The sequence below is a fragment of the Prinia subflava genome, chromosome 1, assembly GCF_021018805.1.
Source record: "Prinia subflava isolate CZ2003 ecotype Zambia chromosome 1, Cam_Psub_1.2, whole genome shotgun sequence".
Taxonomy (NCBI): domain Eukaryota; kingdom Metazoa; phylum Chordata; class Aves; order Passeriformes; family Cisticolidae; genus Prinia; species Prinia subflava.
Window position 1 is genome coordinate 51,524,368 of NC_086247.1, and position 25,377 is coordinate 51,549,744.

The following is a 25,377-nucleotide window of genomic DNA, read 5'->3' on the forward strand; positions in this document are numbered from 1 at the left end:
CTCCCGCAGGAGGCGGCCGGGGCAAGGCTGAGCCCCCTGGGCCACACTCCCCACGCCGCTGTGGGGCCGGGCCGGGCGCTCCCGCAGGAGGCGGCCGGGGCAAGGCTGAGCCCCCTGGGCCACACTCCCCACGCCGCTGTGGGGCCGGGCCGGGCGCTCCCGCCCCCGGCTCTGCGGCGCGGCCCGGCCGCGGCTCCGGCGCGGCAGAGGGCGCTGCGCGGGCGGGCGCGGGCCTGGGCGCGCCGCTCCCGGCGGCGGCGGCGGCGCAGTTCCCGTTCCTGTGGCTGTTCCCGTTCCCCTCGGGCAGGGCCGAGCGGCGGCCGCGTCTCGACCTCGCTGCCCCCTCCTCCCCGTGCCTCGCAGTGGTCGCCGCCAGTGGCGGGGAGGGCGGGGAGGGAGCGCGGCGCTGCCGCATGCATCGCTGATGGAGCCGGGCTCGGGGCTGCCGCAGCGCAGGGCGGGGGGCGGCGGGCTGGACCTCGGGGCGGGCTCGGCGGCGGGGTCGCCGGCGCTCTCGGGGGGCCAGTCCCGCCGCAGGAAGCAGCCGCCGCGCCCGGCTGACTTCAAGCTGCAGGTGATCATCATCGGGTCGCGGGGGGTGGGCAAGACCAGCCTCATGGAGCGATTCACCGACGACACCTTCTGCGAGGCCTGCAAGTCCACCGTGGGTAAGAGAGCGCGCCCGTCCCGTCCCCGGGGAGGGGGCGCTGCTCCCCCCGGTGCTGGCAGGGCCCGGCCGTGGGAACGCGGGGCTCGGTGCGGCGGCCGCCCTTCCCCGGCCCTTGTCCCGCCTTTCCCCGAGTGCGGGCCCGCTCCCCGCTTGCCAAACATTCCCTCCCTGAGCTGGCCCCGCTCCGGGGCGCGCCGTGGTCCCCGTCCCCTTCCCGCCCAGGGCAGCGGGGTTGGCTCTCCCCGGGTGGGTTCCTCGGCCGTGGGAAGCTCAGGGGCTTGACTGGTGCCAGACTTCAACAGCGCTTCTTGGAAAGATCGTGCATGTCCTAGTTAGCTTTGCGAGTTCTGAGAAGCTGCTGGCTGTCCTGTTTCAGCCTTGCTAACGGCAAACAGTGTAAAGAAAAAATTAGGCATGGTTGGTAAAGCAGGTTTTTGTGCTTAACTCTGAGATGTTGCGTATAAGGAGACAGAAGTATTTCAGGAGTTGAAAAGTTGCAGTGTGTATTCTGTGTACTCTTCCAAAGTATTATTCAACTACTCTTCCAGACCGCAGTCAGATTAACTCCAGATGGCTGCTATGGCTTCGTGAAGAACCCCCATGTGATGTTAGATCCCAGGTTAATGTTTTGTTTCTTGAGAACACTGCGTGTTTGGCTCTTGATACAGCTAACTAGAGAGCAAGCTCCTAGTTCTGTAGAGTGCTGTCTTATTCATGGTTTAGTCATCTGTGCGAGTCTTGGAGGTAATTTAATGCCTGCTGTCTTTTAATACACAAGTGTGTGAAGGGAGGAAAACAAGCTAGTTAGTCTGTGGCATTATTAGAGTCCTGTCCTTGGAGTTGAACTCTTGGGTATTGCAGCAAGGTGGTTGTTAAAGTCTGTGTCACTGGAAAATATGTATGCTTAGCTTAATTGCAGCTTAGAATATGAGGGGATTTATAGCATATGATGAAAAGTGATTGTATTGCCTTTTAGAAGCTGAGTTATTACTATCCAAAATGATCTTCCTGTAACAAAATGATGCACAGTTACTCATTCTTTTGTTTTAATGTGTGTTTTACCAGTAATTTAATTCTTTCCTAGGCTAAGAATCCAGATCTGGTAGTGCAGATTGGCACTGTTATGTTGATAAAGTTTTTTGTTTGAAGTTGGCAACTTAACCTTGTAGAAGTTAGAAAGACAGTGATAGCATATCAGAGGCATAAATCATCAAGGGATGTGTTGTTATGAAGAAGTGTCGATAGCTTGTCTAGATGAACAGATTAATTGAATTTATGGTACAACTGAAGTAAAATTAATAGAGGAATAACTCTCTTGCATTTCCTTTAGGTTGACCCACATTAAGGGTTCCGTCAAGTCTGGGTTGCTCTCTGTAACTGGGGTTAGTTTCCTGCTGTGAATCTTGGGAAGTGAGGGGAGGTGGTTTAGACTCCGGTCCAGACTTCCAGGCTGGTGCCTTTTGAACAAAACTGATTTCCTAAATAACCGAGACAGTGATTTAAGCAGAGAAGCTTCCTTATTTTAGGGAAGAAACAGGAAATAAGTAGTGATATGCTGCTAGACAGAAGGTTACGTAATGTTTGTTGTACAAAATGTGCCAACATAAAGCAGCATAGGGAAATCAAATTCTGCCAAAATACATGTAGAAAGACTTGATAGTAATGGCATTCTTTCAAGGTCCTCAGACTAAACTTGAGAGCTGTTGCGATTCCCTCAGATCTTTTGACTGCTAAATGAAAGAGCTTCTCACAGTCAGCTTGTGCTCTGATTTTTTTGCAGTATAAAGAAAGAAAAAGTAACCTCTGCTATTTACATTTCATATATATCGAAAATTACCCACAGTCCAAAACAACCTGAGTTCAGTTTCTAATACACAGTTGAAATCATAAAGGTCTTCCTTTGTCACCACTTAACTGCAGTGATTTTCAAGAATTTGCGAGTGGAGAATGTGTTTTGAAACGTCAGTGAACATGCTGTGATCGATCCAGTTACGTAAACTGAATATATCTTGAGATTAAATTTGAAAAGGCCATGTAACCAACCAAAAAACTGCATGTTGTTGTATGTACCTTGCATTAGCAAAGCTGTATTTAAAATGGAATGCTAGAATACATATTTAAGTCCTTACCTTGATATTAATGGTCTCCATCTTAACTTCGCGCTTTTATACTAAAACCTGTGGATGTATAGGACAAAAAGAACAACATTTAGCACCTTTAGCTTCTGTATGAAAGCAGAGGCTACTCAGGGAACTTCCTCTGACAGTGGCAGAATTGCCATGTCGAAAGACCTTTTCTGTCTCCTGTCCCTAAGTGCTGATAATAAGTGGCATGTTACTAAAAAGTGGAGCATTTCTGCAGAAAAAGAAAGGTGTAGATTCCATTAAAAAAGATACAGTATTTAAATGCTAGTTTAAGAAGACTACATTGCCAGATTGGTAAAGAAAATTCTGTAATGAAAACACATCAACATATCTTCAGTCTCAGCTCAGAACTTCTTTGAAAGTGTTCGAAAATAGCTTGGCAGATTTCAGCACATTATTCATAACAGCACACAATGTGCTGTTGATCTAAAATTCTTTTGATGTATTTATTTTGGGCATTAAATTAGTTGCATGGAATATTGTGTCTCCTTAAATCTGCTATTTGCATAGCACTGAGAATACCCAACATGCTGAAATATTTACTGATTTTTGAAAAATGTAAAATTACTCTCTCCATGCCAGTGTTACATCCACTGTCTTTCTATAATGGAATAATAACTTGTTCAGGGGTAATATTGGGATGATATTAGCTTTGTCAACAAACGTATACCTAAACTTTTTCTTTAAAAATAAGACTTGGTCTTTATTATTTGTTGCCCACATTATTCACACAGGAGCAGAATCCAAAGCTATCACTTGAAGGTTTTCCAGACTTGGCAATTAAAAAAAGTATGGTGTGAAGAAGAGTGATCTTTCTAAAGGCAGTAGATAAATAAATACATTGCCACATTTGTAAGAAGATTCAAGCATGAGGGTGTAGAAACGGTGTTTGCCTCTGCTTCTTCCACTCCCTTACCCCACCACAACTAGTTCTTATCCTGAAAGAAGTGCATCCTAATTCAAATCTCCATAGTCATGATGTTAAATTTATATATTAATTAAATGGTGCTATCTCAACCTGTTTTTCATCAGAGTCCCTTTATTAAAATTTCAATGGCCTCTGTTCTCATCACAGTTTCTGTCCAGCTACTGCTCGTTCTCACGGTTGTACATCCTACCTAATCCAATTCCAATTGGATTCCAGTTCCTAATCCTACCAATTCTTAGTTCATGCCTAATCTCCCTGCTGTTTTTCTTCCATGACAGACCTATAGAATTCCTGTACTTAGCAGTATTTCCTGTCCATCTAATTTCTCCACAGACATTACACTTCTCTCTGGCTTTTGTCGTCTGAACCTGAGGTTCCTGCTCTCCCAAACATGAGGCTCTGCACTGACTCACCTCTTGGGATCCTGATTGTCCTGGTCCCTCAAATCAAGTTGAGCTCCTCAGCTTTTCTTTTATGTGCTGGCTCAATATGTAAAGTCTCTTGAGACCTAATCTTTCAGCTCTCTTCTGCCAGGTCTAAAATCATCCCAGGAAAGAAGCCTTGCCCTTGATACTGCCAGTGCAGTTTATGTGCCTTGTGCATTGCTGGCTGTTTTAGCAGCTGTTCATAGGAAACCAAAGTATCACTTGTAGTAAACATTAAAACTTCCTTCTGTCCTCATTTACAAGCAAAATAATAGTGAGGTTTGTAATGGGAAGGTTTGTTGTGCATCAAGATGGGAATTTAGTGACCTGTGATCTGTTCTGTGCTAATTGTAGCCCGAGGGGTCCAGATCAGTGGCGTGGAAATGCAAGACTCCTTTGACTTTACAGAAATGCTCTTTGACCTTGTTTCACCTTCATGTGAAGATGGTATGGAAGTCAGAAACTACTGAGATTTACAGAGGTTTATAGCTTTTCCTTCCAAGTGAAATTGTTCCTATTATTTATTTTTAAAATACTGTGCAAAATTCCTAGTGTCCATCAGATAAACAATAGCAATAGTAAAAACTTTAGCTTTGTCTTCTATCAGAATGCTCTTTAGTAAGGCAACTTCTCTCTTTAACTTACAGACATTTCTATATGGTATACAAGTGTATATACATATATACCTTTTTGTATGTATGTATACATTTGTTTGGGGTTTCTGTCACAATTCAAACCTGTCTTCCTTCTCTTTATCCTTAAAAAATGTGGGCCAACAACATAAATGTTCCGTTTCATTCCCATAAGGTTGCCATATAGCATAATGATTTTCACTTAAAAGTATCAGACTATTCACTTTTAAAGTATCTGTCATTTTTCAGAACAGCCCTTTAGGTTACTCCTCAGTCATTTTAGTTATCTAATCAGTATTCTCGCAGGAATTGTAAACATAATACTAATAATTTGATTTTTTTTCAGTAAATCAAATCTATGGCCTAAAAATAAATGTAATAATTTGATGTAATCTGAGATGAAGAAGAATCTCTATAAATTTTTCAGCAAATCGTCCTGAGTCAACTAAAAGAACATTCCTTGTGTGTGCCTGTGGGCTCTCTGACAAGTTTAATTCATTATAATTTTTCTTTAAAGATTTCCCCGCCCTTCAGTAAGATGGCACTGAAAGCTTACTTGGTGTGGGGAGAGGGGAGAAAGAGTAGATGTTTCTTAGTTTACCACATCAGGACAAAGTAGCATAAGATGTTCTTGCTTTAATCAAGAAACAGCTCTTAACGTGAGAAATTTCTGCAGTTATATTAAAAAAAGGAAGGAAGTTTTGATGAGGGGGTAAGTAATTCTGTGAGAATTGTCTGTTCTTACTTTTGCATATCCAGGGTGTTAATACATCTGGTTCTGTGTGTTGGCTTTTTGACTAGTGCAGAATAGTGTAAATAAACCATACCAATACCAATGGTGTGCTGCAGTTTCTTGCCAAACTATAAACAGAGAGGAGCAGCAGGCTGGAAGTTCACAGAGAAAAACAGTTTTGTCTTACACAAAACCTTAAGATAATTAGGGAGCATGTCTGAACCTCCTTGTTTGTCTTTGGATGTGCAAATTTTGACCGAAGCCAGTGTCCCCTGGAAAGCTGCCTTTTACCTTTAGGAGCAGCGTAGTCATTTGCAATGGACAACACAGAGACTCCAGCAAGTGAAAACACCTGGCCAGTCATTGTTTGCCCCAGATGTATCAACTAAGTGTATTTTACAGCATTTGGTATAGTCAGCAATGGTTTGCTATGCATAATCATTTGAATCCTTGTAAGTGAACAAAACTGTAGTTTAAAACAGGAAAAGGTAGGTAATATAAATTATTAGGGTTTAGGAGCAGGGTTTTGTGGAGGTATGGGGTTTTTAATTAACAAGTAGTTACAAGGAAGAGTAAATTTGAAGTTGAACTTTGTTTTTTTCATTTGTAAACTAGATGTTAACTTCAGCTGATAGAAATATTTGGGCACTGGGTTCTATCAACACTACAGGACTGTCAGAGTCTCTAGTCAGGACATATATGAGAATACACAAATAAAACAAGAGGCAGAGTGAAGAGGCCACTTGAATGGTGTCAGATGGGGAGTTAGGTTTGCAAGGAGAGTGGAATGCAGCTGTCAGACTCGGTCTCTGCTGTGAACAGCTGAGCGTGTCATTAGCAAAGAAAAGAAAGAAAATAGGGACATATGATTCGCAGGGACTTCTGGAAGTTGGTTAGCAACACTTTTACAACTTATTTCTGCTGATATCTCAAGGAGAGGGAAACTTGATACCCAAAACAAAATGCTTATAGGTTTTGTCTTTGAAAAATCTGGGTATTTTTGCTTATGAAATAACCTTTCTTTTTCCATTCAGTTTTCCTTTTAGGTCAGGTAGTTGTTGACCAGTAGCTCAATGTGCTTTTCTGTTTCATAATCAGAAATTTGAAAAAAAGTCTTGTTCATGAAGCCACAGAGAGACTTACTGCTTTAAATTTCCTCTTCTACCTCATTCTGTTTGCCAGCATCTCGGTACATGCTTTGAACTTAGTATCCTAAATAGTGTCAAAAGCCTGGGTTTTCTGAAAGGCCTTAGGATTTTATTGTCCACAAGAATGTAAAGAAATTATAATTTCCTCCTTTTTCACTGAATTGGGAAGTACCAAGCATTTGAAATATTTAGAAGCTGTATACTGGACATTCAAAAAAACCCCCATTTGACTACACCTTCAACATTTATTCACTGCATGAATAGAATTTACACAGAAGAAAAAAAATATTACATAGAAAAAAAAGAAAATTGGTATCTGTTTCATTCTACTCTGTAGCCCAGCTGCCAGTTGAGGTATGGGTACACTTTTATTTTAGGCACGCAGTCTCAAATATCTCCATGTTAATCGTTCTAGAATTACACGCTCAAAGCCCTGTGGACAACGTACTATACCTGCCTCTAAAATAATCCCCAAACATACTTTCATCTGAGTTAGCACTAAATGATTCCAAATTTATTCTTTGAAGTTTTTAAATTTGTAGCGTGCAGTTTGAAAGAGGCATTTCCACTTGGTGTGGTTTAAAAACTAACTGCTTGCCCTAGAATTCGATTAAAATAAGACAAAATGGTTTTGAGTATTTTTTCCTGGTAACAGTTTCTGTAACCTTTTCCTGTCCTCCCTGTGTACCATTTGTTGTTGATTGCTTCCCCCCGCTCAAGCAAGAGGATAGAAATCAGAAGGCATGTTCTTGAGCATCTTTTTACTGACGTCAGCAGTTTTGGGATAGGTGTAAGTATTTTTTGAGTCACAAACCAGGCCTATAAAGATGGTTGTTACCTCAGTTATCAAATGTAGCATAAGTAAGAAAGTTTTTTTGTATGATGCTGTCAGATGTCTAAATTCAATAACCTGTCATAGCCTTCAAATTAATATGTCTTTTTTAAGGGTTAATTGGTATATTACCTCTGAATTTTTAAACTGATTGTGTTTCTTTAAGCATGGTCTGATTATCCTTAACTGATTGAATTACTTTGATGCAAATCACTAACAGGACTCTGAAAATTGAATCCATTGGAATTGATTTTAGTTAGAGGGGTTTTTTTGTCCTCTATTTGCATCTGTTTTCCCAGCTCTTCCATTAACTTTGTTACCAGAAAATCTTGTCCACTGAAAGGTCACTCTGTGTGCATTAAGCAAAACTGTTTCCACTTTCTTTTTCTGTCCCTTATGAAAGGAAATTAAAGAGTGCAAATTTAAACATAAAATACATAGTAAGAAGTTCCTTTGCTGTTTTATTTCTAGACAAATACTTTTAGCTTTAAAGAGAAAGGCTGCACCCAGTTGTATGTGTCTCAGTTTGCACTTTAGCAGATAACCTCTAGTTCCTGTTTGGGGTGAGAAATTAATGTTCTGTAGTCAGTTCTGAGCTTGGCTTCATTTTTGTAGGATTTCAGTCTCAACTTTGAAACAGTCTCAAGTGTAGTCCATTGACAAGAGATGTCATTATGAGTGATTTGCCCTTATCTAGAACTTCATTAGTGTGCTTCTATTCGGAGCTTCCGTTCTCTTTCTCTTAAGGCTGTTTAGTTTTCAAAAGAGTGCAGACAGGTTGTTTGGCTTTGTATTTAATATATTTTTAAACCCTCCTATCCTGATAGCCCTTTGTTTTTCCCGGAGGAGGCATAGCTTCAGTTGAGCCCATGTTGTAATAGATATTCTTCTTTGCGTGAAGTGTATTTTTCATCCAAAGTTCATGCGCTACTAACAGCATGGGTGCACATTAAATAAAATGTTCCAAATCCTTAACTTAGATCACACACACCAGTTAGTGTTGCTGTCCTTAATGCCTTATTTGACATATATCTAGCCTGTGGGGAGAGGAAATACTACTTTGCAGATTTAAGTTGTAGGGCAAACTCGATCAGTATACTTTCAAATGCTTAAATAAATGCTAAATAAGAAACCCAAACCAGAGGCTGAGATCTGTATTTTTGTGCCTTTTAGTTCTTGGAGGATGTTTAACTCCTGAAAAAGGCCTTTCCAGCAAAAAGTGAGGGTCAAAATGTGACATCCAAAACACATACAATTTTAATCCATAAAATCCACAAAAAGAGAGATGGTGATTTGGATTTGCTTGTTATCTAAATGTAATAATTTTGGGAAATTATTGATTGCCTGTTGTCCATGCAAGCCTGATATATTGAGGCAAGGCTGACTTTTAATGGGAGGGGGGATTATAATAAGCCTTTTGATTCCCTTAGATCACTGTGACTGGCAAATGGCACAGTTCAGTATTGCCATAAGCACATGCACTTGTCGGATTTCCTGGCATGTGTATATTTTGTTATTCACAGACAGTAAATTAGCCAGCAGGCCTTTAAATTCAAGGTGTGGGTAGCATGCAAACCACTGATAGTTTACTGGTATTGTAGAAGCTATAGAGAGCTTTTTTAAATCTTTTTTTTAATAAGATATGTTATTCAGATTTAATGCAGTTGTCAACAGTGATTGGTGATTTTTCTGTTTTATTGAACTATATATAAAACCACACAAGAGTAATTGTATGGATAGCAAAACTTTTCATTTAGGTTTCCATTAACATATGTCAAGCTAAATAATTTCTTTCATTGACCTTTTTCTTAACTCAATACAGTATTTGAAATTGAAGTGGAAAACAAATTATTGTGTTGTTGTTTTAATTGAATTACTACTTTGTATGTAAACTCAAAGCACTGGCTTTGGCAGTCTATGGTGAAACGTGCTAATGAAACCTGACAGGCTTAGGAATTTGTTTCTTTGTGTGCAGAAGGAAAGCTGCCAGATTTTTTTCCTTCAGTATTGGCAGGCATGAAGCTTTTGGTATTGTGTTGATGTTTGCAGAGCATTACTAATTATAAAAAGTAGTTGAGCAACCTTTGCAGAGTTCTGGCACTCTGTCTGACTTAAGTGTTAAAAGATTCAAACGATTCTGTAGAAAATTCTGTCTCCTTTTCCAAAACTGTTACTTGTTTGTATTATTCCTTGCAAAATTTCACAGTAAGGAACTATTTCATGGTATGACTTTAAGATGATTAATAGGAAGATCTGCCTTTAAAGTAAGAATGCTGTTGACATACTATTTCTTTTGAAATCATATCTTTAATATGTAGGCTTTTTTCTAACTCGTTTTATGCATAATATTGTGCCTTCTAGTCACAGGAAGTCCCATGTTGAAAACATGGTTTGTTACAACAGTTGAATTTTCTCTTCATAGTTAATTATTTTCATTTTTTAAAATATTACAAAAGCTTTTTGTTTTTTGTTTTGTATGAGACAGCAGTGGTTTGTATAAACCACTTCCATAAATATAAAAATATTTTTCTTTTGAGGTTATTGAAACTTAGGTGAAATCCCTGTGGTGGTTTTAACACTCAGCTTGGGATCAGAGATGGTCTAGACTTTTTTTAACATCAAATGAATGGCAAATCATATAATATGTTGTGTATGACAGAATGGGAGATTTGGAAATTGGGATTGAGATGTCTGGGCAGTTATATTCAAACTTCCTTGAGGACAGGAGAGATTTGAGGCAAGCAATTACAGTTAATGAAGTTCTATCTTGTAGACAAAGTTGTGACTATTAAGACAATTGCATTTTATAGTTTAAATGCATTTATATAGAGAAAAGGCTTGTAACGGTAGAAACAGATGTATATTTCTTTAAAAAATACTAGAATAGAATTACAAAAAATTCTTATTTCACACACTCTGGATACTAGAACATAGCTGGATCATTTCTCTTCTGCTTTTGCACTAAGATGGTCACTTTTCAGAAGTGTACAAAAAGATTTCTTTAAGCTAGGATTAATAAATTCTTTGACATTTTAATAATTTATTTTTTATCAATTTGCATATGCATACTTGAAAATTGCCATTAAAGTTTTAAACTGTTGTACTAATTTGTACAACACAAATTAGTTCAACACATAAACTCCTGGGGTTTGAAAGAGATGCTTGTTTGTAAGTGAAGTGCAGGTGTCATACGTCCTGAATCTCTCCAAGAATTGGTGGTTAAGTGTGCTAGACACTATTGAGGACATGGAGAATGAGGAGAAATGTCATGGTGTGATGACCAATATTTTATCAATATGCAGTGTGCAACTGCAAGCTGAATGAAGGTCAGTTATCCTTCCATTTATTTAATCGGGCTGAACAATGTCCACCTGCTCTGCAAGCTAAAAATATGGACATAATGGCCAAGTTTAGTCCCTTCTGTCAAAGTTTAAATTCAGTCTCAGTTCTTAATATCAGCAGGGACACTCAGCTTTTACCAAAGGTAGTCTTTGGGAAAATGTGCTGTTTTTGTTAGAGAAAGTAAAAAGCATTTTTCCTCTTCAGTTTAATCCTTGTTCTTAGTTTACAATTGCATGTGAAGTAGCAAAAGTGTTTCCAACACATTATGCTTCTACACTTCTGTGTGAGTTTTAAGTGTATGGGTCTGAACCATGTTCTCATGTCTTTTTATTTCTCCCTTTTTGATTTAGCTCTCTTAGGAGAGATGATGTATAGAAGGAAGAACTGAAGCAAAAATCTTCATACAAATGTATCCTAAAATGAACAGGTTCACAATCTACAAATCTATGATATTCTAGGACATTTATTCCCTGATACATTTTTGTAGTTAAAGTACTAATCTTTTGTGTCTAGGTATTGTTTGACCACAGTATGTCTTATGTGTTGCTAGCCAGCATTGTTTTTTTTATAGAAGTTAAATCTTTCTTTATAACGAAATCTTCATGGTTCTATCTTTGATATTTAGCATGCATTCAAAAGGTGACTGGAGTTTTGAGATGATGAATAAAAGTACCATACAGGTATAAAATAATTTTTAAAAGTAAAATACCCTCTTTGAATATAAGAAGTCTGCTAATAAATATTTGCAGGACTTAACAATGACACTCTTGACAAACTTCTTCATAAACCAACTTTAAGTCCAGCGCTTTACTACAGCACTTTACAGATGCTAAGCATCTATCCTGGAAGCCAGACCTATACTGTTCCTGCTTCACAAACAGCAAAACTGATGTGGAGGGATTGGTTCTGCTCCACGCCTCCAGGGCATCTGTGCCAGCTGGAAGTAGAGCAGGGTTGTCCTTGACAGTCGAGGTGAATAGGAGACAAACAATCATACTGTGCCTGTTGTTTTACTGTTGTGTTGGGTTTACCTGCTGCTGGAAATTTTGCACAAAGTGGAAGGTTTATGTTGTGATGCTGCCAAATTGGATGGCTCACAGGCTGTATAGTGGTTGTCAAAGCCCCATGATGTTCCTGAGTTGACCATAGTGGTGCAAATCCTTCTGCTTGTTCACACTGTTACAAGTTGATCTTAAAAAAAAAAGTATCAAAAAATAATAATTACACCCTCATTACTTTTGCTTCTTATTCCTCCTTTTTTTGTTTACTGTATTTTATTTATAGGTGTTGATTTTAAAATCAAAACAGTAGAGCTAAGAGGAAAGAAAATTAGATTACAAATCTGGTAAGTAAAACAAATGTGCAACCAGCAGTATGTTTTAATTTTTCTGTTCTAGCATGAATTAATATGCTTGTCTAATACTACTATTAACTGTTATAAGCTGGTTTAGCTCTTACCCTATTATTTCTCCATTCCCACAAGACTTAGACAAAACCAAATAGTGCTTAGATTTTTGTGAGGGTAAAGGAGGAAAAGGAGAGATAAAGTTAGAAGTAGGGCATGAATGTAATTACTGAAATATTAATGCATCACAGAGGCCTTGAGCCCCTTTTCCTGGAAGAATGACATCACCTACACAAGAAATAGGCGTTCTACAAACAACAAAAGTTGACTGTGTTAAATAGACACTAGAGAAAGTACATTGTTTTCTTTATTTTTCTGGACTGATTAAAACTGACCTTCATTGTAATAGCAGTTATAAAGCAACTGTGAAGCATTTTCTAAACTGTTTTTCTAAAACTTGGTTTAGGCAGTGCTGTTTCTTTGACGCTGTTTTTAAATAACTTCAAAGTGAAGGGCATTCAAGGCTTAAGTAAATCATATCCACACTAAACAGCATGGAAATACAAAGCAATCCATGCAAATAAGAGTAAACCTGTACTGGTACTGATGTCCTACTACAGAAAGCTCAGTGTCTGAGTTAAACTCTTCCTTTCTGGAGTAGGCTACATGATTTCTGGTAACGGTTCTCCATATTAGTGATTAATACAATTTTTATTTTTCAGAAATTATTGAGCTAAACACTCCATTGTTTTGCAAAGTAGTACAATACATAAACATAATTATGAGAGAATAAACCAGCTATGTTCTGTACATTAATCTTACATACTACTATGTAGAAGCTTAGCTTTGGTTTATTAACAGTGTATGATGCTTAATTGGCATTGTAGTAAAACTGTTTAAGCTGCTAACAATCCATAGAAGGGGGGAGCTCTAAATATTATTTTTATTGTACTTTTGGGATATTCTGGTAGTTTTTCATTCTTAACTACATGGATGCAGTGAATTCAGTTTACTAACTCCTCTTGGCAGGTCACCATCAATTCTGTCTGTCACACCATGTGTCTGTCTTGCTTCCCTCTGAGTTAACCGCTGCTTCATCTTTGGTCTCATCCGTCACCTAACACTTGACTGTTAGTGGCATGTCTTCATTCATCTGTCCCTGTTTGGGAACCTATGACCACAAGACTGGCAGTTGAGCCAGCAATTGTTAGCCAGGGTCTGCTGGAGCTGACAGAGGTAACAAAAAATTCTGATGTGGAGATGCTAATGTATGCCTAATATGCATTCTTACTGTGAAATGTGCTCAACTTTCAACAAAAAAAAATCTCATGTTGAATAAAATAGGAGTGTAATATTTTGGAAAAGAAATTTTTAAACCATTATTTTCCACATATTGAGAATATGCTAGTAGAACACAGGAAACTTTAAAAATTTAATTTAAAAGTTAATAAGTTGCTAAGATGTGATAATTACCTCTATGGAAAGCCTCACTAAAATGGCAAGGAAAACACAATGTAAAGAGATAATATTTAAAGTATGATAAAATTCATGAACATGATATCCTGCTCCTAAGTGTCATTTTCTCTCCAACAGTGGCTGTTAAAATGTTGTTCTTAATCTTTAAAACTGCCTTGGCATACTTCCAGTATTTTTAGAAAAGCAATTAGATAAGCACGACTTTTGCTAATTAATTCTGGATTCTGTTGTGCATGTTGTTGGGCATACCTATAAACTCTAATTATCACAGAATCATTTAGGTTTAAAAAGACCCTTAAGATCAGTGAGCCCAACCATTAACCCAGTGCTGCCAAGTCCACCACTAACCCTGTCCCCAAGGGTAGTGTCTGAGTGTCTTTCTCTGTTAAGGTGACTCAGCCATTGCCCTGGGCAGCCTGTTCCAGTGCTTGACAATCCTTTTGGTGAAGAGATTTTTTCCTCAAAGCCAATCTAAATCTCCCCTAGTGGAACTCGCTGTTCCTCTTGTTCTGGCCTCTGTTACTTGGGAGAAGAGAGCACCACCTGGCTATAGCCACCTTTCAGGGAGTTGTAGAGACCTCTGAGCCTCCTCTTCTCCAGGCTAAGCAACCCCAGCTCCCTCAGCTCCTTATTGTACCTCCAGCTGTAGGATTGAAGAGGAGAGCTACTTACCAAGTCAAACAGCTGGAATTTTAGAAATGCAGACTTCAATTGCATGGCTGATCGTAGGTCAGTCTCCTTTCATACCAACACAGTGACAGACTTTAGGCTGCCTCATACTTCCTGGTAATGTTATATACATTGATTGCAGTAACTTTACTACAAAAAGACCTGTTTTTCATTCAGTGAACAGATAATTTCTGAAGTTTACAGTTATCTGTTTTCTTAAAATTACTAAAGTTACATTTCAGTGCATGGAAATTTTGCCTTTTTTTTTTTTTTTAGTGATCTGATAATTCTACTTCTAGAGTCAAACAAGAATGGTTTTTAAAAAGTTTACTTTGGTGTTTTTATGGTCACTTGACCTGTCTCTCCCCTCACCACTATCAGCAGAGTGTTTTCCAAAGCTCTACAACTTGAACTTATCAAAAGATACATTAAAATAGTAAAATGTTGAATATTTCAAGCGATTAGGTGTGCAAGATGTCCTTTTGAAAGCAGCTTTCACACCTGCTGCTGTTAGGAGAGTAGAATGCAAAAGGGCTTGTCTTCCCTGTTCCTTTTATAATAGGATCACAGAGGCATCTGCTCTTGCCTCTAGCTTCCTATCTGGTCCCTGCTTCCCCTATTTCCCTGACTTCCAATCAGGAAACAACCTTCTACTCCTTAGATTTTGCAATGATAGAGCTTCGCTAGAGGACACAGAGTACTATCCACCTTTTCTGTGCCTCCTGGAACAGTTAGTAGTGCCCCTTGGGTTGCCAGAAGTGGTAGGATACAGTAAATCAGCTTCTGCCTAGGCTGACACGGCCTCCTATGTCCTGTGAGAAGTGAAACCTGCATGCAGCTCAATACATGAGGCAGAGTAACCAGAAACACTGGATAGTGTAAGTGTCCAGGTAAACCCAAGCCTCTGAATCAGTGTTTCTCCAAAGCTGGAGAACTGGATCAAATAACAGGAACCCCTCAGTGATGCTTTGAAGCAGGAGAGGGAGGTGTCTGACTGTGCCCTGTCGCCTGAGTAACCTGGGCAGTCACTGACACAAGCGGCTGACACCGTCACTTCAGCTTCCCCTCCGAAAGGACGGCCCTGCCTGCGGGAAGCAGCGCTGCCCTGCCGCTGCGCCCAGGTCCTCGCTGGGTAGCCAGGGAGCTCTCGGATGCCTCTACAGGCTTAATGCTCAAGGGAGCCACCAACCTGGGAGCAAAACAAGCTTGATTTGCTTCTGAAGGTGTTGTGAACCAGTGCACTCTTATAAGAAATTCACATTCTGCCTGCTCTGTTTTCTAAGAGACAGTTGTCTTGGAAAGTCCCTGTTCTAGAATATATAGGAATATTGTTTCTTTGGTTCAGTACCTCTGAAATAAATTATTTATATAATGAAAGGTCTTAAATATATTGGTTTATAAGAGGAAACAAATCCATTTGACAGGTAGAATTAACCTCTAAAATTACTTTAAAGCATTTTTAAAATATTGCCTGTAGGTTCCATGGAAGCATAAAGCATTTGAAAGTGTTAAATTAGTGTTAAGTTTTCATGTAAGTTCCAAAATATCTTTGCTTCTATTGCCATTTTACAACACCACTCATAAAAAGTTAATTTAACTAGAAAGCCAGAGACAGTTTTGAGTCTGTCCATGATTGTTTCAACTGGTTTAGATAGACACAGAGAACATTTATGTAAAAGAGAAATTATCCAAAGATATTTTAATTAACTGTATTTGTATTGTGTTTTATGCAGTCTGCCATAGAACATGACAAGTCAACACTTGAAAATGGGCTTTGTGTGATTTTTTTATTTGCTTTTGTTCATTGTAATGTATGTTTGTATTTTTGGAGTGATGTCTGGTTTCTGTTTGGGAAGCAAAAAACAGTCAAGCAGTTGAATTCTCTAATTGCAGATTATAGCTGATTGAGGGGTCATACACTGTGTGTTTCTGATTACAAATTAGAAAAACCAATGCTTTTCATTTAGAAAACTTTCTTGGAAAAAGAAATCAACAGAAAAAAACTGCTTTTAGCATTAAAAAAAAAGTAATCTGATTTTTTTTCAGTTATGCTAAGTCATTGTTTAAAGTTGTAGCAAGTTCTTATTGAACTTCTGGAGTTTAATTTAATTGGAATTAAATGGAACTGACTTCTGCTATTGTGTTGTTTCCGACCAGAGCAAATAAAGAACTAGTAGCGCTTGGTATCATTCATGAAAGTCATGATGTTATGTACTCTTAGCCCAGTTAAACAGTGGTCATCTCTTCTTCCAGCTTTCCACTAGTGCTTCAATAGCTATCCTTACTAAAATACTCCAGCTACAAGAGTGTAATACATCCATGAAAACAGTATAGCAAGAGTAATTGCTCCAGCCCTGCACGTTAGATGAAAGCATTTGAAGTTGGATGTCCTTTTATTGTTAGCTCTGCATTAGGAGTTGTCATTTTTCCCTCAACACTGGAAGAATTTACTGCACATTTTCATGAAAAATATGATGGCACCTAGTAGAAGACAACAATTTCCATGTTAAAGATCAGCTGGATACTCAAACAGCAGTTTACTAGGTAGCCTGGGGTTGCATTTTAAACTTACTTATTGCAGAAATAGTTTTCCAACTTTCACCCTACAGTTTGAAGACTAATACAAAGTAAAGGTAATATTAGAGACAGAAAATTCAGCTTATTTTCTTCCACTTTTCAAAGTTTATAAGGGTTAGAATATCATGCTGACAATCAGAAACCTGCTGACTGGTTTCATTTCCACCTGCTGCAGGAGAAGAGGTGAAGTATGGGGGAGTCAGTGACTTCAAGCAAGGCAAAGAAAGTCAGCCATAATCCGCTGTAATTGGCATGACTCAGGTGACAGTCAGGGGTCATCTGGCCATTTATTATTGGTAGTGGGCAGCCAGGCTGCCCATGGGTGTTCTGAACTGGCCACAACATGTGTCCCAAACAGCCAGCAAGCCAGACTACGGGTTGTGTGACGTTTGGGTGAAGGACCTGCACAAACTGCAGCACAGGGTGCAGCAGCCTAGGAATGCTGTAAACTTCTAAAGAGCCCCTGAGGGTGTTGTGGAGTGAGGAGGAGCTGATAATACCAGGTGGACTTGGAGACAGAGCACTCGGCAGGGCTGGGGAAATGTGGGGTTGGAGATAGCTGGAGTGGGAGAGTTGTGTAATGCTGCATGGTTCTCTTCATGGCCTACTTACCCAGTGCACTGATGACTGCCTTCAGGGAGGGTAGTTGAACATTAGTGTTTGTCTCTCCTTTGTTTTTATAATTTATGTACTTACTGATCTGGTACCCTGTGATGGAGTTGCTAAAGGTCCTTAGCACTCACATGAAGGCCCAGACAGGTGACTCTGAAATACCTTCTTCTGTATTCCGCTAGGGGCACAGAAAAGAGGGAGAAGACTGGCTAGCAAAACAAACTGACAGACAAACAAAACCAAAAAGCAACTTTTCCCGTTGCTCTGAACAAAGATAGAATTGGTGTATTCTCCCACATGAGATATGCCCTGCCACCTGCCATGTAGTTATTTGTGCTCAGAATGATGGAACTAAAGGTCTCCCATCCCTAATACACTCCATCAGTATGCTGGATTAGCAGCAGGTGACAGAGGCTGCTCTGCAAGGTCATAATTCTGAGTTCTGTTCGTAAGCACTAGAGCATTGTTATCCATATGTGGAAAATCAACGGTTCATACTAACATTATTAAACTTTTAACAGATTGAACATCCAAAGGACCTTCCAAAAAATGAATCTGACTGTAACAAGGAAGTAATAGAAAAGAATGTTGAGTTACTTGCTCTGAGTAATATTATATATATAGTTTCAGCTGCCAGAACTTGTACTGCTTTACAAAAAATGCCTCATTAGTGATAAGAAAACAACCAATTAACCATCTAAAACTGGTCTGCAATACTACTGGTGCTTGACCTTATTGAAAGAAGCTACCTGTTTTCATTTTCTGTAGGGTTCCAGAGCTTTATGTGAATGTAATTCTGAAGTCCTGAGAGTGGGATTTGAATAAAAATAAAAATGGATGCAATAGGAATTTGTTGCAGTGTCATTGGCTTGCAGTGTCATTATTTTCTCACAGGCTGTGAAGCAGAGGTTCCAAATCTTTTTCTAGTGGACACTGCTTTACTTTGTAAAATCACTAGCAAATATTTGTTGCTATCAAGTACACTTGTGGCAATTTCAGGGGGAAGTTAAATACTTCACTTTGAAACTTGCTTGAAATTCCTAAAGATTTTATGCAGAGTCAGATAGGTTCTTGGTACTGCTTGTTGTGCATAGAACCTGATTAAATCTTCAGGACAATCAATGTGGCATTTTGTGAACATGACCTTTTTATTTTGGTAACAAGTGTTACAGGTCTCCATTGTTAATCTCATTCTCAAGTTCATTCTCCTCCTCCTTTTGTCTAGAATGTGACTGTTGAAGAGGATTAATTTTGAAGTTTTGACTCCCAACACACATGCACACAATTTTCCTCCTTCCACTCTTAATTTAGATCCATCTTTTGACTTGTTCTAACATTGAAATTTCAAAATTATCCATTGCCTTAGGGGCTGAACTCAAGCAGCAAATGCCTGATCACTTTGGAGCACCATATAACTTACTTTGCAATCGAGACGCCAGTCACATTTTAAGACTTAGGATATGCACCAGCTATTTTTTTAGTATAACTGCCAAAAATCTTCCCTAGACAGGCTTGATGATGTGATTAAAAGCAGTTCAAAAGTTTTCATGGTTCAGTGAAAAATAACTCTTCTGTCTCATCTACTTTGGAACAGAAGCCATAGCTAAGGATGGGTGACTTAGTGGCATTGCTGGAAATTAGTCTCCAGTGTGAATGCACCCTGTCTGAAATACCTACAGTGCTGACAATGAGCACAGAAATGTTACTTGCACACTTCAGATAAATAGATGTAAGTGTGAAAGCCAGGTATCTAGTGCAAAAGTTGTACCACTTAGTGATTGCTCACTCTTTTCATTCACTTCTCTGCCAGTAGGCTTTGCAGTAGTTTTAGAACCATGGTTGTATTGCTTTGGTTGATCCAAAAAGAGTCTGAAAGCTCAAATAATAATGATCAGTGCATTGCTCATTTTATAGTTGGGTGTGTGGATGTGTTTAATAAGCATGTATCCATTTATTTTTTCATTTTTTCAGGGCTGTTAAAAAAACCCAACCAAAAGTCCACAAAACAAACAACAACCCCAGTAACACAAAACCAGCTTTATCTCCTGGTACATTTTCATTGGATAACTTCATTTTCAGAGACATGTAGAAATGTTTGGTGGCCTTTCTCAGTGAAGTTAGTATGGGATAAATAGTTTTAATATAAAAACTTTTTATGATTGGAAGTACTGCTCTATTTTTTCCCTGAAATTCACACATATGGAAGGAAATGTACTGTCTTAAATGAATGCAGGAGTGTTATTATTAAAATGTAAATGAAGTTATTCTGTACTTTGCAAATTGGTGAAATATTTGTGCCACTGTTTGCTGCTGCTTCTCAGGGACACAGCAGGTCAGGAGAGATTCAACAGCATTACCTCAGCTTATTACAGAAGTGCCAAGGGAATTATTTTGGTGTATGATATCACCAAGAAGGAAACATTTGACGATTTACCAAAATGGATGAAAATGATTGATAAGGTATGCCTTAAGTTTTTCTTTTTACATGCTTTAATTTTAACAAGGATTTTTTTCCTCACAAGAAATATACAGCCATTGGTAAGAATTAATAAACTATCGTCAGCTAATTTTCACTGATAACTTTTAGCCAGGATTTAACACTGATGTGTTTTTGTGGAAAAATGGTTGTCCATTCCTGCTTTCTTGAACTAGAACTGTGCCAGTTAGAAATTTCAGTGAAAATCTGTAACACTGCTCATTTACCTTTGCAGTGGGAGGGGGGTTTGTTTCCTGTCTGTGAAATAAGGTCATGTTCATTCTTAGATAAACTAGAGCAGCTAGTTCTCAAGTCACGTTTTAGAATGGGAATTTAAAATTTGAAAATTTTTGAAATAATGTTTGGGAAGAACATTCACCTATAAACTGTGTCAACATGGTTCCTAATTTAGTAGTGGAATTGCCCTTTTTTGTGTTGTGTTCGCATCACAAAATCTTATGTTTCTAGGTTTAGTTAATTAGAAATGTTTTAATTGCAGTATGCTTCAGAAGATGCAGAGCTTCTATTAGTTGGAAATAAACTGGACTGTGAAGTTGATCGAGAGATTACTCGGCAGCAGGGAGAGAAGGTAAGGACAGGTGTAGAGGCAAAGCTGTTGTGGCATTGCTGCTGATGGTCCGTGGCTGCTCTTGGTCAGACTGTTGACGTAAGGCAGCATATTGAGAGTGGTGGTGGTCTCTCAAAATTCTTGTGGTGTTTATTTGTATATAATGTGCGTTTGTAAGAGTTCCTGCTGGAGCAGTGTGTCTTTGGTCTACAGAAAGAGTAAGCTACAAGTCAGCTTACACTCTTCCAGCAGAGTAGGGGGATACTCCTTTTTGGGCTCTGGAAGGGGACATAGTGAAGACTTGAAGCACAAATGGAGATCTCTACTCAGGAAATCTTTGTAAGCCTTCTTGCAGATGTTTGCTTCTCAGTACTGTTTTTGGACAGGCAACAGCTCTGCTTGATTACTTGGCTCACCTTTGTTTTCATGTTCCTTTTGTTCTCTTGCAACCCCGAAAGTGTTAAGGAACCTGGCAAGAGAATATGTTTGTTGTAGTGTGTGATACTCAGCACCATCTTGACCAGAACAATGTCAGTATGGGCATACACAAATATTTGGAAGTGAAGGCTTATTCCAGGCTTTTTGAGCCAAGGCTAATTCTTGTATCTGTGCTTGCCTTTCCTACATTTTGAATAAAAAAGTGAAGATTAGCTGTTCTGAGAAGTTCTTCCTTTTTGGCAGTCTGCAGCAATATGTGTCAACTCAATACATGAATTAAGTCTGGAAACTGCAGAGCACTTTCCCAATAAACCTATTTTAAGTAAAAATTAACTATGTGTTGCAACATTTGCATTGCTGTACCATGCAGATTCAGGATTACTAATTGAATTAGACTTCCAGCACAGATTTGGGGAAGTTGTGTGTTTGGGGCTTTTTTTAAGGTTTTATGAGGAGGATATATTTGCTCTCTGTGGCTATTTGCACATGTCTTCATGGAGTTATTTTATTTTCTCTCCCATCAGTTTGCACAGCAAATAACTGGGATGCGGTTCTGTGAAGCAAGTGCCAAGGATAATTTTAATGTGGATGAAATATTTCTAAAACTTGTTGATGACATTCTGAAAAAGGTAAAATACTCAGGTGGTAGCATTCCTCTGGTCACACAAATGGTCAGTGTTTAAAAATTACTGCACGTGCTTAGGAGGACAGAGAGCAAGTGCAGGTAAAATTGTTGGATAGTACATAGTGGGCATGATGCAGTTCACAGGCTGCTGACCACTGCATTTCACTAATATGACCCAAAAGACCCTGAAATTGAGGCTTTGGCTGTCAGAACTCTTGAAATGAGTTCTTTCTAATCAGATTACTGTTTACAGGTGATTTTTCTTTTCTTTAAGATGCCACTGGATGTTATAAGAAATGAGTTGTCCAACAGTATCCTGTCCCTGCAACCAGAGCCAGAAGTCCCACCAGAACTGCCTCCTCCAAGGCCACATGTCCGTTGCTGTTGACTTGTTACTTCCTCCAGAGTGAAAAACATGAGCAGGAGGGTAAAGAAAGTATCTGTACTACTCTGCACTACAATCATTTGGCAGTTTCTCGTTGCACTTTGTTATTTGAGTCAGAGCTACACACTAACTTGTAAATATGCAAATATGCAATCCTATCTAGGATTCAACTATAACATTTAATTATTACCCCTCTCCCTCAAAATGATGTTTCATTTATTGCCCCAGTGTTATAAATACTGTACAGTTGGTGGGGGTTTGCCACACAGATCCAGTTGAGGAGGAGGAGAAGTTAAATCTATACCTATTCTTGACATAAATGTTGTAATAGTTCTTTGTTATTATAAACAGGCAGGCAGAAGCTCTTCTGGTATGAAGATAAGTATATGGTGCTTTGCTAACTATTTTAAAGACAATTTTTTTAAAAACAGAGGACTTCATGTACAAAGCTTCCATAATCAGCATTATGTTTCCTTTTAATGTAGTAAAAAACATTTTTGGCTGTAGCATCCTCTGCTGACTGGATTATTGAAAAGCTAAGTTTAATTTTTGGCAGTCTTTTATTTATTTTGTTTAATTCTGCGCCCTTTCTTTGTGTACTGAGACATCGCACCTGGTGCAGAGCTAAGATTGCACTTTGAAAAAGCATATATAATTTTCTGCATAAACATAAATTTGGTTACAAGAATCATTAAATTTCAGTAAAAGAATGGAGATATATTAAGCTCTAAAAGAAGGTATAAAAAAGCAATGCTGCTGTCCTAGATAAATTCTTGAAAAAAAAAAAAGATGATACATTTTCCTGTGTTAAAGAATATATATGTGTATTTTTGTCTGGACATCTGTAGGGATGGGGGAAGGGAACCTAAGGTAAAATTATTTTCTTTCCTAATGGTGGAAATTATTCCCATCAAGCAAATACTGTGTTAGGATTTTGTCTGATTATGAACTTGTGAATTATATCTTTGGTATATCTTTTATTAAATGCACTGTTTAGTTTAGCTGTGGTAAATCAGTAGATACATATTTGAATAACTTGGTGTGTCCTGAATGTTGTGGTATTGAAAAACATTGTGGTCTTTCTAAACTAATGAAGTGCAAATAAAATTTTGTATTTATGAATGACAGTGGAACTGCACCTGTTATTAGAATGGCAAGTATCACGTGATGGGTAAAAGATAGACTCTGGAATATGGAACAACACTTGTGTTAATTTTGTTAAGATTTAATTTTCTGTTTGACAGTTCCTTTAGGTGTAGTTGGAAGAGCAGCAGACGTCAGTTGTTCACCTTGGTCACTGCTGTGTTGGGAGAGCAGCTGATGGCCTGGCCCAGCTGATATCTTCAAATAGCATGTGACTGCTTGTCATGCTGTCTTAGCAGGTGGTCGCCAGACTATTAGTTACACTGACAACACAAGTATGAACCAGTCCTTTTCACACTACAGCTTCTCTACTTCGCATTCTCTGGTGCTGGAACCCATTTTGTCACTTTTGCCACTCTTCTAGCCAGAACACTGGCACTGAACAGTAAAGTACACCACTGACTTTAACAGATTCTCTCTGTTTTATGGGAGAAAAAAAAGACACAAGAAACTGTTAACACAAAAAAGCGCCCTTATTTCACTGAATAAGCTCTGACATTCTGAATTCAATGCCATGCAAGCCTGTAGCACACCTGGATTTCTACTGACAAATTAAGGAAAGCATGGTTGATATTTGTGCTTATGTCTTCTGCCACCTTGTGCCTAAACAGTTTGCTTTTTTAAATAGTAAACTTACAGTTTACTATCCTATTGGTAAGATAAAATGAATTTCTAAAGCACTTCTAGGAGTTCAGATGATACTGTGGGCAATAGCAAGGAAGGGAAAATTATGGAAAGTGGGTTTTAACTTGACAACCATTTTATTTTAGCTGATTTGTTTTTATTTGTACTTAGAAACTTGTGAGGTTTTTTTCCTGCAGTTTTTGAATTTAATAAAAATTAAGAATTTTGACTTAGATAAACCTTCTTTTTGTAATTCTGTGCTGTTTGTATATAGGCAGATTGGGATCTCAGTCTCTTGTACCAAAAATTAAAAATGTTGCATTTAAGAAGTACATATTTATTTGAGTGTTTGAATGTGTGTTATTATTCATTGGAAATTGTAAAATTTTCAAGAAACCTGTTTGCTTTCCATCAGTTATACTATGAAGAGGGTTTTGTCTCCTGATTTTATCTCTACAGCTTTTATACGAATCAAAACCAGTTTATTTATGCCCTTGCTCCACCCAGCAGGCATTAGTGGTGTGATGTGGGAAGAGGGGAGGGGGGGAAAACATTATTCATGCTGCTCCCTTGTCTCATATGGAAGTTCAGCAGTCAGCCCGACCTATGTTTGCATCTAATGATGGATCATTTGAATGGTCTGCACAGCCATTGAGGATCACAGGATGGGAAAAAAAGGGAGGATGAGCACTGTGTTATCTGTGTTAGCAGATCACCTGGTTAGAGGGGGGCCATTCCCACTCTTCAGAGAGTGTGTGGAGATTGTTTCCTTCTAACACTGAGCCCAAAATGCTTTTTACCAGTAAACAGCTGCTGAGGTCCTTTAGTCCCTAGCAGGTTCTTCATGATGGACAAAATAAATGTGAGAGCCTCTTGATGAGTGAGCAGGCAAGCAGAAATCACAGGAGTGTTAGCAATTGGTTAGCATCATCTGCTGTGAAATAGTGGGAGGGGGTTCTTTCTTGAATCAGAGAAGTAATGAAATACTGGAATTATTAGATGGATTGTGGTCACTGATTTCAGTGTGGTGAGGATTTAATACAGTAAATTCTTGATATTGTGTTACATTCAGTTAGCACTGTGTCTTTTACCAAAACTAAAATTCCTATCTGCCAGGAGACTGAAACAATATTTGATAGTGTCGCTAAACTTTTTAATCTGACAGTAATGGACATTCAGCCCGTGGGATGAGATAGATCATTTCTTCACAAGTGAACAGAAAATAGGAGCACTGGAAATTGGTCTCATGTTTAACAGTAACAACACAGAAAAAACCTGAAATCACTGGCTTACCAGGACATCTTGAATTATGCACAGTTGTGCTGTGTGTGCTAGAGAAATAATGACAGTCAAATGTTCTTTTCACTAGATTTCTCTGCTCTTTCAGAGCAGAGATACATAACTAATGTCAAAATTTGGTACTTCTGTTGAAGAAAGATGAGAAGAAGGTGGGGAAAAAAGGACATTGGAAAAAGCAACATTGGAAAGTTGAAATACCCAAATTAAACCCCCTCCTCAGAAAAGGAGGCCATTTCCTCCTTTTCTGTCACTTGTTACTTGGGAGAAGTGCCTGACCCCACCTGGC

The 25,377-nt window shown here is 38.8% G+C and overlaps 1 protein-coding gene across 1 annotated transcript; it reads left to right on the forward strand.

Moving 5' to 3' along the window:
- Nucleotides 1-239: 239 nt before the first annotated feature.
- Nucleotides 240-24,126, forward strand: RAB12 (RAB12, member RAS oncogene family). The gene is made up of 6 exons (XM_063396359.1): nt 240-668; nt 12,139-12,199; nt 19,855-19,993; nt 20,509-20,598; nt 21,540-21,644; nt 21,915-24,126. Exons 1-6 carry the CDS (start codon nt 425-427, stop codon nt 22,026-22,028), a joined length of 753 nt encoding a protein of 250 aa, XP_063252429.1. The 5' UTR covers nt 240-424; the 3' UTR covers nt 22,029-24,126.
- The last annotated feature ends 1,251 nt before the right edge of the window (nt 24,127-25,377 follow it).

Bases quoted from the DNA above. Each gene is read 5' to 3' on its own strand.
- RAB12 (XM_063396359.1), top strand. From the start codon at position 425: ATGGAGCCGGGCTCGGGGCTGCCGCAGCGCAGGGCGGGGGGCGGCGGG. The intron at 669-12,138 runs GTAAGAGAGCGC...TTTTATTTATAG, and splicing joins GGCCTGCAAGTCCACCGTGG to GTGTTGATTTTAAAATCAAA. The intron at 21,645-21,914 runs GTAAAATACTCA...CTTTTCTTTAAG, and splicing joins TTGATGACATTCTGAAAAAG to ATGCCACTGGATGTTATAAG.